We start from the raw sequence: 22,986 nt of genomic DNA on the forward strand, positions 1-22,986 counted from the left end.
GTGACTGGCAGACAGACAGCAGGCAGTGTGAGAGGGATAGGGAGGGCTGTCTGGTGCAGGAGTCTGGACTGCAGAGAGCATTGCAATGGCCAGAGGAGCATGGGGACAGACACGGGGCTGAGCAAGGTGACCCAGTTTCATCCAGCAGCCCTGTCGCTGAGCATCCCAAACTCCCCAAAGCAGACTGGAAGACCTACACTGCGATCTCTGAAGGACAATAAGACACATTAACAACTGCACAGTACGGTTACAGGCTCCTCACATCATTGCTGGCAAGCGGCAGATTTATTTAAAGAAAAGCATTGTTAAATCCTTACATATTAGGAGAATAATGAGTCTTGCGTGACTCAGAAGTAACATTACTTTTTAACAGTGTGACGACAGTGATGCAAGTATGCATAGACCCCCTAACTTAAAACGGGCAGTTTGTAAGTCACCTCACATCTGCAAACTGCAACCCACACACAGAAATAGGTTTCATGGGTTGCTATCTACTGATCAAACCCAGAAGAAGAAGAAATCTGAAAGACGGTAGGAGTCACTACTATGGTTTTTTTTGGGGGGGGTTTAGTTTTGTTTTGTAACCCGATCATCAACTTACAAACAAGTTAAGATGTCCTGCAAAAGCAGTGGAGTGGAAGGAAAGGACATCTTGAAAAGCGAGTCTTGCAGCTTGGAGTAAATTGATAGATTTAAAGGACTCCGTGCAATGTAAGCAGCAACCCAGGACAGGATAGCTGGAGTGGAAGAATACTCCTGGTGGCTGTGCACAACATGCATGCATTCTCAAGAGGCTGCCCTTTACAGAGGTGTAACTATTCACGCATCCACAATACAGAGCGCGTCACACCACACGCAGGTCACATTGCAGCGCATATCAGCGTAGCTCCACTCAGAGCTGCAGACCGGTGAACTCCTGTCGTGTGCCGTGCCATTCATGTTGTTGCACAAAGCGTAGAAACGTTCACCTGCTTGATTTTCTGTATTATTTTCCAGGGCAGAATGATACAGAATTGCCATTGTTTATAGAAACAGAAGTGCGCACTCACTGTTGATGTGTTTCTCTCTCTCGCTCTTACACACACACACACACACACACAGACACACCCTCACTATCTCTCTCTCTCTCTCACACACACACATGCTCACTATCTCTCTCTCTCTCACACACACACACAGACACAGGCACATGCAAGTTAAAGGAATTGGTTTGATTTTTAAATAGCTGGCAATGCTGATGGGCACCACGAGACGCTAAAGAGACGGGTGAATTACAGCCTTGTTGTGTTTGTTTGTATTAAAAAGCCTCCCGAACGTTTCCTTTGTTCTGCTGTGTGCTGTGGTGGGCAGGGCTGTGTTAATAAGGCTCACTGCAGTGCTACCTTGAGGCTTGTGGCTGCTGCACCTTTCACTGGCACAGGTCCACAGACTGAGACAATCCCATGCTATCTGGAGCAGTCGCACAGAGGCTGGCTCGCTCTCTCTCTCTCTTCATGCTCCCACCATCAATCTCTGTCTTTCTATCTGTCTCTCTGTCTGACTGCCTCTTCCCTCCCTCAGCCTCTCTGTTTCTCCTTTAACAGTTTTTACAAAGCTTCTCTCCCGTTTCCTCCGCACCTCACTAGACGCTTCGATGGCTGCGTTTCCCTGACCTCCAGTAATTAAAACTCGCAACGTGTTCAGTGTGTTTCTGTCCCCTCCCCTGTTTCAATGACACAGTGTCTGCAATGTAACCCCCCACCTCGTATCTGAGTTGCATAGATATAGCATTAATGCACCAGAGAGAGAGAGAAAGACTGACTCTGTCTGTTTTTTTTCTTCCCTCTGTGCAGCGGGCATAGCAATGAGAGTGTCTGCCAGAGAGAGGAAAAAACAGAGAGAGAGATCAATATGAAAGAATCGTCTTTATTGGTCGATTGCCTGGTAGCTCTCTGCAATGGCGCTCCTTATTGGCTGATGCCTTGTACCACGCGCAGCAGCAGCATGTGGAGAAATGCCCTCTCTCTCTCTCTCTCTCTCTCTCTCTCTCTCTGTTTTTTTTTTAATATCTACTACAATGGCTGCTGACTCCTCTGAGTCGTCACTGCAACGTTGCTGTCTACGTCGGAGGAGGCTTTCCTCCTTTTTGTTTCAGATAACAAGCCTCTACAGCAAGCAGCATCGCTCGGCACAGCACACCGTCTGCAGCTCAGCTTATCACAGCTGCACCAGGGAGTTACTGCAGGGAGGCTGTTAGACAAACGAGAAGCGAGTCTGTCTGCCCGCCTGCCTGCCTGCCTCCCAGCCTGCCTGGCTTTTTCCTGTCTGCTGGATTTTCGTTTGCCTTAATCCTGATCTGATAGACTGACTGACTCACTGACAGCCTGTTTGATTTTTAATGACGCCCTTTTCTCTCTCTTTTTTTATATTAAAATAAAAACAGATTGCTGGAAAGAAAGAAGAAGTGCCTTCTCCTGAAACAATAAGAACGAGCGAAGCTGCCAGAGAGACACAGCCAGACATCCACCACAACCAAACAGCCCTGCTCGGATCCCTGGTCTCTCTCTCTCTCTCTCTCTCTCTCTCTGGTTTTTACTTTCTCTCTCTCTCTCTCTCCCTCCCTTCCTTTCTCTCTTTTTGTGCTCGGCTGGGGAATTTGGCCTTTTTCGCACCCATCCCTCATCCAGACAGCAAGTCATCCATTCTCCTGCCGCTGATCACTGGAGCTGGTATTTAAGGATTTGTTTTATTCTGTCATTTTTTTTTTTGTTGCCCTGGTTCGGACAGCCTTTTATTTATTTTTCGTATTTTTTTTATTTTTGAATTGTCGTGGTGAAGGACGGCAGGGAAGAAAGTTGTTTTTGGCTGTGTCCTCCCTCCCTGCCTGCCTGCCTGCCTGCCTGCCTGTCTGCCTGACTGACTGACTGCCTTTCTTGGTTTGTTTATTTTTGATTTTTATGTTACTGGTGGGACTCTGAAGGAGAGAACGAGAGAAAAACTGAATTAAAGGATAAACAAAAGGAAGTCGCTGTTCCCCAGAGGAGGAGTGCGGGTTGCTTCATTAGAAAAGAAGAGACAGCTCGTATTCATTATTTTTGTATTAAGTCGTCAAGTTAATTAATCAGGACTCGCACCTTGTATCCAACCCCCTGCTCGCCCGACACACACAATGCGAAAGTGACTTAATCAAAACTTTCACTAAATTCACTTTGTGAAGAGCTGGACTCTCTGTTTCAATCCCCCGGAAGGTATTTCATCTTCTTAATCAGGGCAGCACTAGTGCAAGGGCTGACGTTTCGGTGTCAAATCTTTGTCTTTGTTCTTTGTTTTCAACCAAAGCTCCAAGTTAGATCACACTTTTATCGTTTTTATTATTATTATTATATTATTTTTTCATTCTGTTTTATTTTTTTGGGGGGTGTGGAAAGAGAAGGGGCCCTTATTTTGATCTCCCCTCCCCCTGCACACTGTGCTTTGACTCCAGTCCTGTGCCATGGCTGTAAATGTATCGATGAGCCGTGACACAAAATGGCTGACTCTGGAAGTTTGCCGGGAGTTCCAGAGAGGCACCTGCTCCCGCTCGGACGCCGAGTGCAAATTCGCCCACCCGGCGAGGAGCTGCCACGTGGAGAACGGCCGAGTCATCGCCTGCTTCGACTCGCTCAAGGTAAGAGAGGCATGCCTGCTCCCTCCACAGCTGTGGGGCTGAGCTCCCAGCCGGCTCTGCCCCTCCCGTCTCTCCCTCTGCCCCCGTCCAGGGCTTCCTCTGAACCGCGCTGTCCTAACCTGATTTGTGTATGAAAGTAATTGAGTGTAAAGAATGATTGCCGGGCTCTTGTCTGAAGCCTTGGAGGCTAGGACTGCCGTTTCACATGCCCCATCAACAGAGCAGCACAGATTGAAACGAAATATATTTGAGCCCCGGCTGAAACAAAACCCTGGACTGCTGGAGGTCCCCTGGACTGGAGTTGGGGGAGCCACAGATTCATTATATGATCTTTCCAGTGTACTCTCAATACTTGGTCTTTTTTAAATGTATATATTTTTTTTCCCTGTAGACCATTTCAATTCTATGTATAATAATTATATTGATTTAATTCTGTACATGTTGGTGCAATGGTATTATTATTATTATTATTATTATTATTATTATTGATATATGCTGAGATTTCCACAGGGTAGCCCTGTTCTAATTTTCCTGTCCTGGAAAGGGGGTGCAAGGGTCTCTCAGCCTCCACACGCATCGTGCCCTCTGTGGTGAGTGAGACAGCACTGCAGTGACAGCTGCTCGCCTGTGACGGGGTCTGTCTGGTTCTGTGACTCGTCCTGTCTGCTCGGGACTCGTTTGCATGCAGGCCTCCTTGCAGAAATCAAGTGAAAGCGGAAATGGCATCCGATCACCGCCTGACCTCATCCCAGCGAGCGCGTGTCCGCTGAGCCACCCTGGGCTCCTCCGTTTTGTGCTGGAAAATCCAGAATCCTTAAAAACAGTTCCGAATATGAACACGTTGTTAGTGAGCTGGAGCGTGACGAACTGCAGGCTTTTCTGGGCTTTACAATAAATTATTATTTCTTAGCAATTTTTTTTTTTTTTAAGTGAAAGGTACACAGAAGCTGAACCAGTAGTCTGTCTAGGAAGTTGAAAAATGTGTTTGGGGTTAGTGAGACAGTGGGTTAAAACCTGCATGTGCTGCTTTGCTGCTGGTGTAACGGATCATTTACAGGAGGTACGTTTCACTGTAGGGAGGTTTATTTCTGTAGTTTGTGGGATGGGTGTTTTTTTGTGAGCTGTAAACAAAATGCTTTGTGTGGGTTTTTGTGTCTGTTGCTCTGGCAGTACTGAAGTGTTTCCAAGCAGAAATGGCGCGGACTGTGATGACGTCAGGAAGGGTTAGTCTCCATGGCACAGGAATTCCTGGTATCTGAGTGTGTTGTGTTTTTTTATTTTATTTTATATAAAGGATAGCTTCCACAAAAATAAGCAAGTTGTTTTGTGATGTGAGCGATCTGCTAAGGGCTAAGCTGAGACCCCCATTTAATGTGTGACCTGAGCCATATCTTTAACACAGACGAATCCGAGAGCCTGGACAATCACCAGACTGCCTGTGTGATTATCATCTGAAAATAGCCTCTTCATGCAGTTTGCCCAGTTTGCAGGTAAGGGATGGCAGTGCGGAGGAGTGTGATCGCACAGGGAATGAAATCCGATCAGCACTGGACTGCTGTCATGCATCATGACCTCATGTGAGGATGCTGGTTTTCCACCATGTGTTTCATGCATGAAAGGGTTGTGCTATACATTGAGTCCAAGAACAGGGTTTATACTAGGGGTGGGCACCAGTACCGATATTTTGATATGATATCGATAATAATTTCCATATCGTGAGATCGTGATATTACATTTATTTTAAAAAAAATTTTACGTACTTTTTATTGCTAATACAGCTAAATATACAAACACAGTATAATCAAGCTTATTTTATATCAACATATAAAAACCCTATACATGCCAATCGTGGTCTATCTATCTATCTATCTATCTATCTCTATCTATATATACACACACAATTTCAGACAGTTACGACCATGATTTATTATGAAACAGTCCTCAAACATAAATAATTCAATTGCATAGAACACATTAGTGCTTGAACAGTTAGATATAATACATCTGATAATGCAACGAACAAAAACAGAACTGAACTCTGAACTTTACACCCTACTGGCTTCTGCTGTCACCTTGTCTTTATTTGACACGACAAACGCGTAGCAGAAAAACGAATTGGATTCGTTTGGAGAGTACTTTCATAAACTGACTATGCGCTAATAGAATTATAATGACACGCAAACAGTATATGCTAACTGACTGAAACAGTTTAATAGAGCAGTGCTGAAACTAATGACACGTTTTTAAAAATCTAGGCACAATTGAAATAAATAAATGGATTTTAACGTAATAACTCCGGTTCACAGAGGTAGCTCTGTTTATTTTCATGCTGCATACGCACCATAGGCTATCCGTTTCGAGAGATGCGCATGCTTCAGCGGTTCATTACTTGCACTATTATGAATGTATTTTGAAATTGTGAACTTTCGGTATTATATATATGAGATGTGCTTTTAAATCATAAAAACATATCTCTCAATAATGCAAAATTCGGCATGACCCCGTACTTAATACTTGTAGAGGTTTCGTGAGTCAGCAGTTCCACACGCAGAGCGGCTGACTAATAACTTCCAGACTGGCTAAAGTGTGTGCGCGTGAAGCACAGAAATATTTCGGTTTTGAGGCGGCTGACGATGGAATAGTGAAGCAATAGAACAAGACCTTGTTTTTCTCCATGGATATTGTGAAGGAAAAACAGCACTAAGAGTTACAGTGAGTTATTGCTTTTCATACGTAAATATCAACATCTGTATGTTGAAATTGTGTTGTTGTATTTCTGTGTTTTGGAAGACTTCGATATTATCGATATACAATTCTCATATCGTTGCCTACCTCCAGTTTATACGTTTTGTTTGAAATATTTCCTCACTGAATTCCATTTTTCCTCATTCTGTTTTTAAGCACTATTAACATTATCCTGGCCCTCAAGATATGATGATGATCCTGGCTAGAGTACAGATTGAGGTCGATAACAATGACAACAGAATTGTTTGCTCTCTTCATTAGGAAACCCTGGTGCAGGCAGTTAACCTTTCTGCCAAGGGGGAAACAAAAAAAAACCCATGAATTATACAGCCGACTCTGAGCACCCAAATGACAGGAAATTGATTTTACTGAAACTTTGTGGACAAAAGCTTTCAGACAGGCTCTGCCATGAACCCGGATTTCACAGGGCTGAATCCATTACTGCAGTCAGGCTTAATTATTGATATCTCTGCACTGACGAGGCGCTGAGGACTCGCTACGTTCCACCAGCTTTGAGTCTCTGCTGTGTCTGTGATGATGATCTAAACCAGATCCAGAGAGCTCTTGGAGACAGAAAAACAACGGGAGAAAAAAAAAGGTTGAAGTGGACAACACGTCCCTTCAGGATTTCTGTACCCGTTGAGCCATCTCTTCAAAGTGTCTGCTGTCTTTAATGGCTATAGACCCACTTAATAACAACGTTGCTACATGCAATAAAAATGAGCCAGAAAATGTGGACATGTTAGTATGGTGGGATTAACGTCCGCCACTCTAGATTATTAAAATGTTTGTTTTTTGGGTTGTTTATCCACGGAGCGCAGTGTGGCACACAAACCATTATTCCAGGTCGATTCTCTAGTAGAAATCAGGCTTTCAGAATCAGGTTTCCATTCAGGTTTCTAGCCTGCTCAAGAAAGGTTCTAACTGCTCCAACTGTGTGTAGCTCAAACTGAAAAAGGCAGAGTCCTTAATCACGAAACAGAGTAGTCGCTGCTACAGGCTTAGCATTCTGCTTAGCAGACCTTTACCGGAAAAGAGGAACGCTCCCAAAGATGCTTTTAACTGATCTCTAAGACTGGTAATCCTGCTGGATGATCTTCTTGTGCTTTACTGGGGCAGATTTAAGGTGATGATTGCCGATGCTGTATTCACCCTACAGCTGTGATCCTGGTGTCCCTCAGAGAATAGGTGCAGTCGCTTTTTTTTAAACTGTACTGAGAGGTTGTGTCCCTCTCCCTCGCTCGTTGAGAGGTCCAGTCTGTGTGTCCCTCAATCACTGAGAAGTCCAGTCTGTGTCCAGGCCAGGGCTCCGTTTCTGTTTGCTGGAGGCTGTGAGGGGAAGCATTGCCAGAGAGACTCCTGGGACTTGTAGTTTTATTAGGCAGGCTTGCAGGTACTGGTGTAGATGACACAATGCTTTCATGTTCACAGCTCAGTCCTTATAATACCTCACAGCATCTTATTAGGAGAGCGATGTGAGGTTTAACAAGAAATTCAAATGACTTTTAGCAAGGAAAGAGTATCCTATGAAAGCACACATTCGTTTAGTGTTTCCCCCCTGCTGCGAGTGAATGGAAAGAAGACACATGTCCTGACTCATTAGCAGGCTGATTGACTTAATTAACGGTAATATTCTACTATCTTCCTGGTCTGGCACTCCGTATATTACATTTAGGAGCGTGCCATTACCGCCCCATGCCCTGTTCTGTCTGCTAATGGATCAGTAATGCCCTCTACTGCCTTGTGTGCTAGGAAAGCTGTGGAGATGCATCTCCTTTTACAGCACGTGGAATGCTTTTCCAGATCCGTTGACATTCCAGAATGCTACCCCATCAAGATTCCAAGCATTCCAATAGAGAAGCAGAGTGAAAACATCCCGTTTTCCTCAAGTTTGCTAAACACTGGTTTGTGATTTTAGTGTTACAGATGCACTAGATACAGCCAGATGAAAATCCCTGTGCTCTAACCCAGTCTGAGGTAGCTGTCCTCTCCCCCGTACTCCTCCTCTCTGCTGGAATGCTGTCTTTATCCACTTTGCAGTTATGCCAAGGCTGAGACTCAGATACAAGGCCGCTGTAAACTCCCTACTCCTTTTCAGTAGAAAGGAACTTAGCAAAGGAGATCAGCTCCAATAGATTTAAACACGGTTTTATAAGAACAAAGTATGAAACAGTAATCAAATACCTTTTGACTGCAGATCAGCGTCACAGTGCAGCCCATTTCATGTCACTGATAATATTTTAGCAGCAGATTTGCTGCCCTGGTTATCTTAAGAAAGATTGCTGTCCTGTTCCAAGTGAACAGGGGGTGCTAAATCTCTCGTCTGTTTAAACTTGATGGGTGAAGTGGATCTGGAGTGGCCACTTGCTGCTACAGTACATCCTCCCATCTCCTGTCTGTTGGTTTTGAATGGAGGAGATTACTTCAAAATGTTGAACATATGGCAGCAGTTAGGATAAAAAAGAGAGCTGAAAATTAGAATGAAAGTGCTTAGGATTTTGGACTTACTTTGTAAGGGGGGGGGGTGGTTTCCTAAATGCTTCCCCAGAATCCTGCGCGGTATTTCGAATTTGCAAGCATTTATTTCCACTAAAGCTGTGCTGGCTTGTGAGTGTGTCGGTGCCCAGCCTGGCTGTTCTCTTCAGCAGCAGCAGCGAGGGGGGCTCTGAGAGATGAACTGGGTCACTTTTCATTCGTTTGGTCACTCATTATTAATGTGAATTATTTGTGTCACTGAAGGAGCATTTAATAGCACTTTTTATAACGTAATTATATGTAGTAAAAAATGCGTACCCACAATATCTGCCCACGTGTCTACATTCTTTATAAAAGTACAGTGTTCAGATATTTGAGCAGAATGTTCTGACTTTGTAGCAGTTTGTTTTTCGATTGTAATATGTTCGTTGCTCATCTTCTTTTTGTCGGTGGTTAGCTGGTAGGTAGTGCTTTTCGTCTCACTGGAAGTAGCCCTGATACACTGGAGTCTGCTTTGCATTCTGCTGGGCTTGCTGATGTGGATTTTCCACGCTATGCAGCTACAGTGGAGCTCCGCCTCTCCTCCCTCCTGCCTTGCTGGCTTGCTACTTCAAAACATAATGGAAAAGGTGTGCTGTCCTGCTTGTGAGCTTTGCATACCAGTGCCAATACTTTCTGATAACTTTGTTATTTAAAAAAAGACAGAAAAGGTAGCAGTCCACATGCTTATCAGCTTACAAAATTTTTTCGCTATCGGGCAATTCATTTTAGCATTAATGCAGGAAAGCAAAACCCATTCCAGGAAATACTAGGCGTGCTGAAACCTTGGGCAGCTTCAAGCCTCTGTGCTAAAAGAGTTCTCTGTTTGCTCAGGCTTGGTTTTCTTTTGGTCGTTACTTGGGGGAATTTTAATAATTCACTGAGTCTCATTGATTTTATCAACGCACTGTCCTTGGAGAGATTGATCGAAGTTTCTTTCTTGCGCATTCATTTCCTCTCCGGTCTGGGTTTGTCCTAGTGACCGTTTCTCAAAACTAAATTCAGAATTCAAAGCTTACAACCCTTTTATAGTAGCCTCCAAGGACACACTCGCACACACAAGCCCCTGAAATCGAGTTGGCCAGCTGTGACCTTGTCTGGAGCTGACTCACCCAATAAAAGGTACAGAATTGGATTAGCGGAGTCATACAGAACAAGACTGTCCAATAAAAAGAGAGTCTTGATTTGTGTATTAATTCAGATTTGTCATCCACTGCTGGGATCATTGAATCCCACCGTGGTGCCTCTGTCCAGATGAGAGAGATATTATTGCTCTTCTGCAGTGGAGTGAGCCCTTGTTGTTTAGAGTTGTTCTGTTTATTTATTTTTTTGATTGCTGCGCTGCAATGTTCTTCTGTACTGAACTACTGAAAATCATCAAATAAAACGCTTCCCGTTAATAATTAGCATGACAGAGCTGCCATCAGGTAGCGAATTCCTTAGTAAAACCCCATTTGAAATCCACTTGTAAATCAGAAGCAACACATTTTCAGAAGGCTGCTTCTGGTGCATCAGCAGCAGTTTGTTTGGCTGTGGTGCGGGTTGAACTGCAGTCACAGTGCAGTCCTTGCACTGCAGACTAATGCCTTATAATGTGATGTTAGTCATGTTGAGAGTGTTTTTTTCCTGCTCACTCTTTGTGTGTGGTATACACGCTCACACGATTAGACGTAGCCACCCAACACTTCAAAGCAGACAGAATAGATCAGTGGTAAAGCACGACAGTGAAATTCTGTGCTCGCACATTTGTGAGTGTGCAGGGCCTCTGCTAAGAATAGTAATTCTGGGATTCATTTCAAGGTGAGAGTGAACTTGTGCTTGGGTAGCAATGGGAAATGCAAATCGATTCAGCAGATAAAAAGGAGCGAGAACAAGCCGTGCCTTTGTGTCAGGTGCGTTTCAGCCGTGCTGGACAAGGTGAAGGACAGCTACCAACACTGTACTGCAGCTTAACTCTGCCAGAACAGAATCCAATCTCACACTCATTTTTTATTGCCTTGTCTAGAATAAACCCTGGAGTTTGGGGCTTCTGTATTAACCGATAATCGAGTCTAGTGCAGCTTTGTAAGACACTCGCTCCCCCTGTGTTTGCGGGCAGCTAACTGCACTGCTTGTGTTTTGCAGTATATACAGGCTGTCCAGGATTTATAGTACAGAAAATATGCTCCCCTTATCCCCAGCAGCTAGAAAGTCATGCTTGTCTGCCTGCAGGGCGGTATCTCAGCTACCTCCGCAGTCTCAGAGGGGGCTGTTCAAGCTGGCCCGTGTTTAGGAGGAGGTGAGGGAAGGAAGCCTTTTGAAATGAACACAGTAATGAATGGATTTATTTTATACCTGCTGATTTTTAAACACTTCTTAGACTCCTAGTATATGAATTGGTGTCACCCAGAAGTGGGAGAAACGGGCTGCGTTTTAAAAACGGATTCCCGGTTTTGTTGTTTTCCCTGCAGGGCCGCTGCACTCGGGAGAACTGCAAGTACCTCCACCCACCGCCCCACCTGAAGACCCAGCTGGAGATCAACGGGAGGAACAACCTCATCCACCAGAAGACAGCAGCTGCCATGATGGCACAGCAGATGCAATTCATGATGCCTGGAACCCAGCTGCAGCCCATGGTGAGAGGGAGAGGGAGAGGGAGAGGGAGAGGGAGAGGGAGAGGGGGAGGGGGAGGGGGAGGGGGAGGGGGAGGGGGAGGGGAGAGGGAGAGGGGGAGGGGGAGGGGAGAGGGAGAGGGGGAGGGGGAGGGGGAGGGGGAGAGGGAGAGGGGGAGGAGAGGGGGAGAGGGGGAGGGGAGGGAGAGGGGGAGAGGGGGAGGGGAGGGAGAGGGGGAGAGGGGGAGGGGGAGAGGGGGAGAGGGAGGGGGAGGGGGAGGGGGAGGGGGAGAGAGGGACACCACACAGACAGACCAGTCCAGGTCTTCAAGTAGAATCTGTTTTCGTGCCCCTCATGCAAAACATATCCCAACCAGGAACATTTGAAGGTATAATCCCAGTTTAATAAAACAGCAGTACTAGCTGCGCTCCCGATTTGAGCTGTCATAACAACCGGTGAGCTTCACTGAAACACATGGATTGATATAAATCCACCCCAAGACCTAGCGAACAAACCAGAGAAACAGAAAAGATACCAAGAAAGAGCAGTAATCCGGCTGCAGTTCACCCATGTCGTCTCTCTTGTTTAAAACGCCCATGATTAAATCCAGGCACTGTCAGTAATCCGTTGTAAACTGAGCTCAGTGACAGACTCAGCGTTTCTGATGCGTCACATCCGCGGAGCGGTCCTGTCTGGGGTTAAACACACCCGTCATATCAAAGTCAGTTAGGTTACATTATCTGACGGGATAACTTTGCTACTGTTTAACAAATGGGCTGAGCAACACATGTGAGCGGGACGGTTTGGTTAGACACGTTAAACAAGTTTCTTATGTGAATGTTATTTGCTTTTGCGGTAGTCGCCTACCCCTTATCTTCTTGACTTGTGTACTCTGACTTGTGCAAACTGAAAGTTTCCCATAGTAAAAAGCAGAGGGCATTACGAAGACCAGAGAGGTATTGGATTATGATAAAGCATATTCAAAAACACGACAAACCACAGTAAATGTATAGTCTAGCCATGGGGGTGGGGTGAATGACTGAGCAGATGTTTGCAAGGGCAGTTGTGCATTAAATGGCATCGCTGCCATTCCACTGATTTGATGCTGTTGGCTCTGCTGACTCCTGTGTTTTTGCGCCTCTCTGCCTCTCGCTCCCTCTCTCCTCTGCAGACCACGTTCCCTATGACGTCCTCCTTGGCCAGCAGCCCCGCCATGGCCTCCTTCAGCCCGTACCTGAGTCACATGAGCTCTGGGATGGGCCTGGTTCCCGAGCTCTTCCCCAACACTCCCATGCTGGTCTCTGGGAACCCCACGGTCGCTGTCGGGGGCAGCTCTGCCGGGCAGAAGCACATGCGCACCGACAAGCTGGAGGTAGGGTGCAGGCAGTGTTCGCTTGAGAGAGAGGAGCTCAGTGCACCGCTCCCAGGTGCAAGGGGTCTCATAATTCAGACATCACAGGCAGTGTCAGATAATGCGCTGGGCAGGACATTCAGGCTTGGTAGTATGCCTGTTTCTGTGTCTGACTGTGAGGGCCCCCGTGCCTGAATCTGTCCCCTCCCCTCTAGGTGTGCCGTGAGTTCCAGCGAGGGAACTGCACGAGGGGGGAGACCGACTGCCGCTACGCCCACCCCATGGAGACGGCCATGATCGACGGCTGTGAGAACTCCGTCGTCGTGTGCATGGACTACATCAAGGGCCGCTGCAGCCGTGAGAAGTGCAAGTACTTCCACCCGCCCACGCATCTCCAGGCCAAGATCAAGGCAGCTCAGCACCAGGCCAACCAGAACGCCGCCACAGCAGCAGCCATGGTAAGAGCTCCTGAGTCCGCTGTGTCTCCAAGCTGCCAGGATACATCCCACAACCTGCAGCCTCCCACCGTGCTCAGAAGCTTTAAAATCAGAAAGGAAGATTTACAAAGTTAAGCCTAGCCAAGAGTTGCAGCACATTTTGAAATGTAAGTGGAGACGGGCTGAGGGCAGAGAGTGGCGAGGGTATGGAGTGGGTTACCTAGCCGTGTCGTTGATGCTGAATCACTGGGATCCTGTAAGACCCGAATGGCATCTACTCAGGGCGGCCTGTCGCTTTGTTAATTTGTAAATTGAGAATCGGATCGACCTGCCCTTATAAGATTTGGTTGGTTCAGATGATTTTTTTGTTCTTCTTAACCAGTAATCCAGTCCCACTTACTGTGAGTTTTGACTCTTATGAAATCCACCCCAGTGATACTGTGTTGTTTTTGGGTGCAGATACAATTAAGGTAGTACTGAAAATCCTCTGCTTTCATCTCTTCTTCATGCTTCTCAAAGTCTGTTACAGCCCAATTAGCTGCATTGTGTTTTTTTGTGAACTGTTTGACTTTAAATTATTTATCTGCGACTATTCTGCACCTTTTTTGTTTTTCCATTGTGCCTTTTTGAAAGCGCTTTTAAATAATGCAGCGGGTCTTGGAATGGTACAATACTTCATCACCCCTTTGACGCCTGTAACAAAAGCAGGTGCTGTTTGTTTGCTGTGAGATTTCAGCTGCTGCCCCCCCTCCCCCTTTGTAAGCCTCTTGTGTCTACACAGCATCGTAGTGGTTAACTTGGGAGCCCCAGGGCTAGTGCCACATAATAATTCAAAGACCTTAAATGAACCTTTTCATGCATATCTATATATATATATATAAATGTGTAAATGTGTCCCTAGAAACTGTGCATGCAACCCTTCATAAACAGTACATGGAAAAAGAGGAGCCATTTCAAATAGGCTTTGAGTCCTTGAGCTCCGTTTGCACTGCCTCCCTCTGTTCTGGTTTCTAATATAATATATATATATATATATATATATATATATATATATATATATATATATATATATATATATATATATATATATATATATATATATACATACATACATGTGGTTGTTGGTTGCTGTAATTCATTTGAATTTGATTGATTTCTTTTTTGTTTGACGGTCACCTCCTTCATGTGTTAATGCATTTTTGTGTTTTTCTCCTCCCCCTCCCCTTGCCCTTTTCATCCTCCCTACAATGCATTGCTCTCCCTCGGCCCGCCCCTGCTTGCCGTTTCTGTTAATACGCTTGAACCCTATTCGCTCATTGCCATCATGCGCCCGTTGCCTGCTAACTCAGACCCAGCCAGACGCCCGATCCCTGAAGCGACCCCTGCAGCCGACCCTTGACCTGGTACTTTCACCTTTCACCTTCTTGCTTTGCATGTAGCCCATGTGTAGTTTGACGACCTGCTGCTTCATCACTGTGAAGGGCACAGCTTGTTTATTTCTGTCCTGAAAACACCTCACTGCATTTAGATGGTGGTGTCAGATGTCAGGGTTGTATTGCTATGGGTAAGGTTGTTTTTATCCAACCTGAACACACAAACCTGACTACAGCGCTCCCTCGCTGTTTCATCATTGTGTAATTCACCATGTGTGAGGCAGACAGCAGAATAAACAGGTAGCTCTTTTGCTCTCCAAGCTTATATCTTTACGCTTGTTGCTTGAGTGATTTACACAACCCTTTTGCCCACAACCAGAGAATGAACAGTGTGGCTACTTCCTTCAGAAGTGCTAGTTCTGCAAGGGGAATGCACACCATCCACTTGTCCTATTTATCATCACCCTGTTATTGTCGACTCCTTGGTTAATATTTCAGTATGGGAGTCTGATGGCAGTGTTTCCTGGGTGCATTGCCCCCCCTTGTGGACATAGATGAAACAAGCAGTGCTCTTTCTGGTTACAGCATGGCTTTCCTTTTAGAGCTGCATTGCATCCTCATCCATCAAACCATTTTGTGTCTTTATACAGAATATTTTAGTCATGCTCCCTCCCACACAAAAAAAACAACATTGATTTAATTATTTCTCAGAGATGCAAATAAGACTCCTATTGCATAGCAGTTTCACCCATTCCAGGTTTTAAAATGTGCTTGTTTAGCTCCAGTGTTTTTGGTAACAAGCTCAGGTGTGTCTTATTAGACTCCCAGTAAAAACAGCAATGTCTCAAAGTGCTATCCAGTGGGAGTTTCCATCCCGGTTTGTGGTCCACTGGAAAACCTGGATGCGTGTGGTTTTGGATCAGCCAGGGAGATGTAGGGAACCTGTAGTGCAAACTCCGAGCCGTGGCTCTGTGTGTCTGTCCGTGCAGCATGATCCTGAGGAAGGTGCAATAGCAGATACTCTTCACTGTTTTACCTCCTCTACCAGTCCTCTGCACGTAAACAGTATTGGCCACTGGCTCCCTTCTGTATCTTAGCTAAATTGTATTTATGTAATCTATTTGATACAATATACTGTGTTGTGACCAATAGCCTCTCTAGTAACACTACAATAGACTGCAATAGACTGCCATTCACGTTTCTATAGCGCCGTTCATCACAAGGATCCCAAATCCCTTCACACAAAAAATGAACAATTAAACCATTCAATTAAAAACATACAAGTGTAACAAGATGTGTTTGCAGCACACCCCGTGTCATTTTCAATGGGCTACCTGAGAGAAATGTAGTTAATCAGGTTAAACTTGTACAGTGCATGCTTCGTGCACACATAAAAAGAGGAGGAAACGGGAGAGAGTAGTTTAGTGCTCTGTAATACTCTCCTGCACAGCCCCATGTTAACAACATCTAACTAACTGAACTGCATTACAGCTACTGTACAGTTAGTTCAAACAAGAACTATTTGGTAAGGCAGCTGTTGTGTTTGTGCAGCATTTCAAACCTTTGCACTGAAGCTGTTCATTAAATAAATGGACATTTTGTCTCTAGACTGCTTTGATGTTGTGCCTTGTGCTTTGCTGAATCATAAAACACAGAGCTGAGCAGATCTGTGTGCCAGCTGTCACTCAGTGGGAGAATCACTTCCAGCCTGTCCACTCTACCTGCGGTTAACTGCAGTTACAGTGCGTGTGTGTGTCTGTGAGAGTGTGAGGGCGTGAGTGAGCAGGCTGGCCTCTCTCCTTCCTCTCTGTCTCTCACAGCCTCGCTCTGTCTCTCCCCCGCACACAGGCTCTTCCTCCAGGGGCCCTGCAGCCGTTACCAAAGAGGCCAGCGCTCGAGAAAGCCAACGGTGGCACCACTGTCTTCAACCCCAGCATGAGCATGTTTCATTACCAGCAGGCCCTGGCCAACATGCAGATGCAGATGCAGATGCAGCAGCCAGCCTTCATACCGACAGGTGAGGGCGGAGCTACGGGGGCGGGGCCTCAGGGAGGGGGGAGGGGCAGAACGATACGTTGCAAACATCGAATGAAAAAATATAATACTAGTGAGATCTTCTTCATGGGCTCAAGGTATTCATGGTAGACAAGCACATACTAGGGCTGGTCCAAATGTTCAATCCTCGATAATCAGAATGTTTGGAGAAATTGTAACCAGCAAGAAAAGAGAGGTGGAAAGTAGCGATGGTCGTATTTTAACTTGAGAAGATTGATTGTTCCAACTCTAGTATATAACACAAACACGCACGCACGCACGCACGCGCAAACACAAGCACAAGCATGCACACAAACACACGCACACGCACACACACACACACACACACACACACGCACACACACACACGCACACGCTCATCTCAGCCCACACCCAGGGGAGCTCTAACAAAAAGCCTATCTTGTGCCCATGACTGCAGTTTTTCAGGCTCTTATTTTTTATTTTTTTTATTTGTTACTGTTGTTGCTTACACTTTTTAGACTCACTAACAAATGTTTTCTTTATCTTTTTTTTCGTCCCCCTTTGAAATCCATCTCCTTTCCCGCCTCACTGCATGATGTTGCAGGGTCTGTTCTGTGCATGACTCCCACTGCTGGCGTTGGTAGGTTCCCCTTCTTCAAAATCTCCATCTCAGCACACCGGATTGTACCACTGGACTGTACCTGGGGGGGGGGGGGGGGGGTCAAGCAGGCAGAGAGGTGTACAGTACAGCAATAAAACGAGTAGCTCTGGCAGACTAAATTCCAGTCACAGTTAAGTGCGCTCTGTTGTTACAGGGAGGTAGTCTGTTGGGTCATTCCCATTGTCCAGCCCCTCTTAGTTCAGTTTAGTGTCTTAGTGAACTCACTTTGTGTACACCCGGGCCAGCACAGGTACATTTTAATAGTGCAAAGAGAGGCCGTCTCTTAAATAGAGAGCTGCTCTGCTCTGATGGCTGGCAGTTGACAGGGTTCTGGGTATAAACTGCTGTGTGATCCTGACCCTTCCTCTTCTGAACAGCCCTTTCACCTCTCACGAGCAGAGGAGTACGCTCTGAAGAGCACAGGCACGTCTCATTTGCTGGATAAACAATACATCCGTTTGCTTGGAAAAGTGGAACACAAAGAAAAGAAATTGGAGATTCTGAATGAAATCACTCACGGCCAGTCTCGCAGGCCCTGGTTAGCGCTGCCCTCGGACTAGTAAACGCTCCCTTTAGACACGTAGTCAGAGAGCAGTGCTAATCGGGGTCTGTGAAAAATATAAAACCAATCGGTCATGTTTTGCTCTTTTTAGTTATTTTAAAAAAATCAATGATTTGTTACTTCGCCTACTTGTGTGTTGTCAGGATCCCCCAGATACAGCCCTGGTCAGTTCTTAATACTAACACAGTGCACTTAGTGTTCTGTGTGTGTGTGCGAGTGTGTTTGAGTCCAGTTGTGTGTGTGTGTGTGTGTGTGTGTTTGAGTCCAGTTGCGTGCGAGTGTGTGTGTGTGTGTGTGTGTGTGTGTGTGTGTGTGTGTGTGTGTGTGTGTTTGAGTCCAGGTGTGTGTGTGTGTGTGTGTGTTTGAGTCCAGTTGCGTGCGAGTGTGTGTGTGTGTGTGTGTGTGTGTGTGTTTGAGTCCAGTTGCGTCCGTGCGTGCGTGCGTGTTTGTTTGAGTCCAGTTGTGTGCGTTTGTGTGTGTACATGTGTATGTGTTTGAGTCTAGTTGCGTGCGTGCGTGTCTGTGTGTGTTTGAGTACAGTTGCGTGCGTGCGTGCGTGCTTGTTTGTTTGAGTCCAGTTGTGTGTGTGTGTGTGTGTGTGTGTATGTGTTTGAGTCCAGGTGCGTGCGTGCGTGTGTGTGTGTGTGTTTGAGTCCAGGTGCGTGCGTGCGTGCGTGTGTGTGTGTGTGTTTGAGTCCAGGTGCGTGCGTGTGTGTGTGTGTGTGTGTGTGTGTGTTTGAGTCCAGGTGCGTGCGTGCGTGTGTGCGCGTGTGTGTGTGTGTGTGTGTGTGTGTGTGTTTGAGTCCAGGTGCGTGCGTGCGTGTGTGCGCGTGTGTGTTGTGTTGTGTGTGTGTGTGTGTGTGTGTGTGTGTGTGTTGTGTTGTGTGTGTGTGTGTGTGTGTGTGCGTGTGTGTGTGTGTGTGTGTGTGTGTGGTTGGATGGGTTTCTTGTGTGCATCCAGTCATCACTTGAATGTCTCCTGGGCACTTTCCTTTGTGAACAGCCTTCCCTAAAGCTGCTACAGAGAGGGGCTGATCCAGTCCTGTTGTTTTGTTCTAACCAGGTCATTAAACATGCATTTGAGATCTGAAATCACAAGAAGCGGATCTCAGTCATTGTTTTGCGCTCAGGCTGCACTGGTTAGAACAGCAACGTGCACTGCAGTGCCCTGCCCTGGGGAAGGCTGCTCTGTGTACTGCACTAGTGCCAGGAAACCTGCCTATAGGCTGGAATGGACTGTGAGCTTTTTCTCTGACTACTCCCCTTCCCCCCTCATCGTAGGACTCCTCAAATCCCCAATGCCTGGCAATGACTGCAGCTGGGAGAGGCGGGACTGGAGCAGCTGCAGGCTCCCCCACAGCCGCTACCTGTCAATGCCTGGATTAACTGGTGAGGGACATATCTGTGTGTGTTTTCCTCCCATGTTACACCCCACCCCACCCCTAAACTTCAATCAGGAGATCACTTCCTCCTGTGCTTCTGAAAATTGTGATCTTCATTTACCCCCCCTCCCTCCCCCATGCAAAAGCCATTGCTAAATCTAGATTATTTATTTATTTATTTATCTATTTATTTATTTATTTATATATTTATTTATAAAGCGTAGCAAGTCCAGTACTTTAATTGGAGATCTCCCCCACCATTAGACAGGCAGACATATTTATCAGGCTTTTGTTTGTTTTGTTTAGGATTGTGTTGCGTGTGATTTCATTTGAATGTGTCGGTTAACTGTGTTTCTAATGGGGTCCTGGCAAGAGAAGACGACAAGAAAAAACATCATAAAATCAACGGCAAAAAGGGGCAAATCATTCAAACAGGACAGAAACACATTTTATAACAATCAGATAAACAGTAATACAAAATAAAAGCATCTAACAAATCCAATGTGCACCATCCTGGTCATAGTCAGTGTTTACAGGATTCACAGCCCTGGTCAGATTGAACATAGATCTTGAGGACTGATGTAAAAAGGTGTTGTGAAGCAGCTGTGTTAATGTTTGAAAACAATGCGTTCCCAAGATGAGATGCTTGATATACAAAGAAAGGAAAGGTGTGTGTGAGGTGTGCAGTGTGTCTGGCAGCTTGCTGTGTTGTAAGGACTCTGGAAAGGTGTGTGTGAGGTGTGCAGTGTGTCTGGCAGCTTGCTGTGTTGTAAGGGCTCTTGAAAGGTGTGTGTGAGGTGTGCAGTGTGTCTGGCAGCTTGCTGTGTTGTAAGGACTCTTGAAAGGTGTGTGTGAGGTGTGCAGTGTGTCTGGCAGCTTGCTGTGTTGTAAGGGCTCTTGAAAGGTGTGTGTGAGGTGTGCAGTGTGTCTGGCAGCTTGCTGTGTTGTAAGGACTGGAAAGGTGTGTGTGAGGTGTGCAGTGTGTCTGGCAGCTTGCTGTGTTGTAAGGACTCTTGAAAGGTGTGTGTGAGGTGTGCAGTGTGTCTGGCAGCTTGCTGTGTTGTAAGGACTCTGGAAAGGTGTGTGTGAGGTGTGCAGTGTGTCTGGCAGCTTGCTGTGTTGTAAGGACTCTGGAAAGGTGTGTGTGAGGTGTGCAGTGTGTCTGGCAGCTTGCTGTGTTGTAAGGACTCTTGAAAGGTGTGTGTGAGGTGTGCAGTGTGTCTGGCAGCTTGCTGTGTTGTAAGGGCTCTTGAAAGGTGTGTGTGAGGTGTGCAGTGTGTGAATCAGGATGAGTGGTTTGTATTAAGACATGCACATGGTGGTGTTTGTTTAGAGATACATTATTCTGTGCTGTTAATGTACTGCGTGTTTTCAGTTCTCTTTTATTCAGATTGTAATCAGCTTTCCCCTTTTTTCTCTTGTTTCTTTTCTTTTCCCATGCTGTCCTTTTTTTTTTTTTCCTTTCTGTCGATGCATGCCCGCGTCCTGGTGGTTAAATCATCATGGTGATGTCACATGACCTGTCGCTGTGATCTGCCTCGCCTTCCCCCCCACATGTTGCCATGGTTACCATACCGCTCCTCCTTCCTGCCTCTCGCTCCCATGGCTCCCTTCTGAAAGTTCCCATGATGCACAGTGCTACGCCCTCCACTGTTACTTCAGCAGCAGCGTCTGTCACGAGTGTCCCTTTCGCTGAGTCTGCGGCTGCCAGTCAGGTTTGCCCCTTAAAATGGCTTTACTGTAGACTGCCAGCTCTAGACAGCTCTACTCTGATTACTTGTGCTTCGTTCTGGTTTTTAAACATGCTGCTATTGTTGTAGAAACAAAAACACATCCCAAGATGAAGTGACTGACTCTCTGGAACCCTCCCGCTCTGCCGTAGACAAGAAACTTTATGATGGACCAAATAAAAGTTTGGTGCAGCTGTTCTAAGCTATTCCCAAACAACTTTATTTTGAATAACCAATGATTTACAGGAACGAACACAGAATATAAAGAACGCAGAGTAAGTTAAATTACTGGAACGTTCCCTATTCTGTGTCATTTTTTTTAGTGCTGCTTTAGACTGCTCAACAGATTGAGGGATGCAGGGATGAAGTCTCAGTTACAAATATTTACAAAAGGTTGCAATAGCTGCAACAAACAAGGACTGCAGCAGAAAAGCCGTCTGCGGTTCCTTTGCAGGCTGGCCCGCTGTTGCTGTTACACTCTGCTCTCACTGTAGCTGCTGGCTTGTCCAATGAGAGATGCACACAGTGTGTTTGAGAGGGTAGGGATGGAGGATGGGAGGTTCCTTATAAACTGACTTCAGATTGCCGTCACTACATCTTCAAGATGCGATTGCTTGTTTTTTTTTTTTTATCTGCTTGTTCTCCTTGGGGATAAAAGGGGGATAAGAAAATGAAACGGAAAAAACAGTAAAATAAAAAATTACAAGAAACGTTTTGTGACGACTCTTTTAAAACACGTACTCTGTCTGCTTTATTCTGGTGCCTGAATTTTTTTTTTTTTTTTTTTTTTTTGAAAGCCATTTTAAAACAGTCTTTCTTCAATTTCAGATCCCCACGCTATCTGTCGATGAACTGAACAGCAACATGTTTGTCTCTCAGATGTAGCCGTGGCCAGCCGAACAGTACGTTGCTTTTAAATCGCTCTGGTAAAGCATTACATTTCATTCACATCCTGCCTATGAGGCTTCCTCTTTGGTGGCAGGATTGTATTTAGTTTAGTTCCTCCCCTTTAATAATGCTGCGGGAGGTAAGAGGCCGTGCTGTGTGTGTTCCTTGTTCAGACTAGAATGTGTCAGTGTAATGGCATTGTGGGGTAAACGGGAGCCACAGCCATGCAACCTACGGTGGGTCACGCTGTATAAAGGGAGGTCAGTGCATGTAGAGAAGTGTCCTGAATTTCACTTTACAAGACTGGAAAATAATCAGACAGTGTTCATTCCAGGGGGCTGCATTGCTGACCGGGTGTTTCCCATTCTCCTAGCAGTCTTCTTACCCAGCATGTAGGGGAATGGAGATGATCAGGTGACCTTGGCACACGTAGAGCTGCTAAGGCAGTGACCCGCTTGACCTTCGTCTTCGAGTGCTGAGTGATAAATGCAGGAATGTATGAGCAAGGAAAACCAGGTTAGACAATCAGCCACAGCCACCGTGGAAAAGAGAGTAGTTAGGGGTTGGTTGTACCTGAGTGGAGTTACAGCTGAATACAAGCTATAGTCACGCAGGCTCTGAGCCATTAGAGTGTATATATATATATATGTATATATATATATATATATATATGTATATATATATATATATATATATATATATATATATATATATATATATATATATATATACATATATATATATATATATAGCAGGCATAGAGGCATACACAGAGAGATAAGCTCCCAGTACCTCCAGGTCATTGGGATCAGCGGCGCGTGCCTGAGGCTCACTCCCAGGGGAAGGCAACTTCATCGATTGCCTTATCTCTGTTAATGCTAGTGGCATGTTATTGTATCTAAATCAATGATTTTCAGTGTGGAATGTAATGTGGGTATTTGGAACTAATACATGGTAAACCTTGTTAAGATTTGAAACCTGGTAAGAGTAATTTAATTCCATGTTTCCCTTCGTTTGAAACCACACAAGCACAGCCCCCAGACAAACTCCTTAGACAAACCGGGTTCTCTGTTTTTGCTTCATCTCTTC

General features: G+C 45.6%; 1 protein-coding gene across 9 annotated transcripts in view; it reads left to right on the forward strand.

The window, feature by feature from the left end:
• Positions 1-22,986, forward strand: part of LOC117430600 (muscleblind-like protein 3) — a 33,411-nt gene that overhangs the window by 7,329 nt on the left and 3,096 nt on the right. For 3 of the 9 annotated variants that reach the window (XM_059000570.1, XM_059000569.1, XM_059000571.1), the window contains 10 exons: positions 2,423-3,646; positions 11,356-11,520; positions 12,669-12,869; positions 13,064-13,306; positions 14,635-14,688; positions 16,507-16,675; positions 17,279-17,314; positions 19,179-19,286; positions 20,900-20,994; positions 21,838-21,911. In XM_059000570.1, coding sequence (XP_058856553.1) covers positions 3,473-3,646; positions 11,356-11,520; positions 12,669-12,869; positions 13,064-13,306; positions 14,635-14,688; positions 16,507-16,675; positions 17,279-17,314; positions 19,179-19,286; positions 20,900-20,994; positions 21,838-21,894 — 1,302 coding nt within the window. In that variant the 5' untranslated portion in view covers positions 2,423-3,472 and the 3' untranslated portion in view covers positions 21,895-21,911. Of the gene's footprint in view, positions 1-2,422; positions 3,647-11,355; positions 11,521-12,668; positions 12,870-13,063; positions 13,307-14,634; positions 14,689-16,506; positions 16,676-17,278; positions 17,315-19,178; positions 19,287-20,899; positions 20,995-21,837; positions 21,936-22,986 lie in introns of all 9 variants that reach the window. The other 6 variants (XM_059000572.1, XM_059000576.1, XM_059000573.1 and 3 more) reach the window with 6 other exon arrangements.

This window comes from Acipenser ruthenus, chromosome 26 (assembly GCF_902713425.1).
Source record: "Acipenser ruthenus chromosome 26, fAciRut3.2 maternal haplotype, whole genome shotgun sequence".
NCBI lineage: Eukaryota > Metazoa > Chordata > Actinopteri > Acipenseriformes > Acipenseridae > Acipenser > Acipenser ruthenus.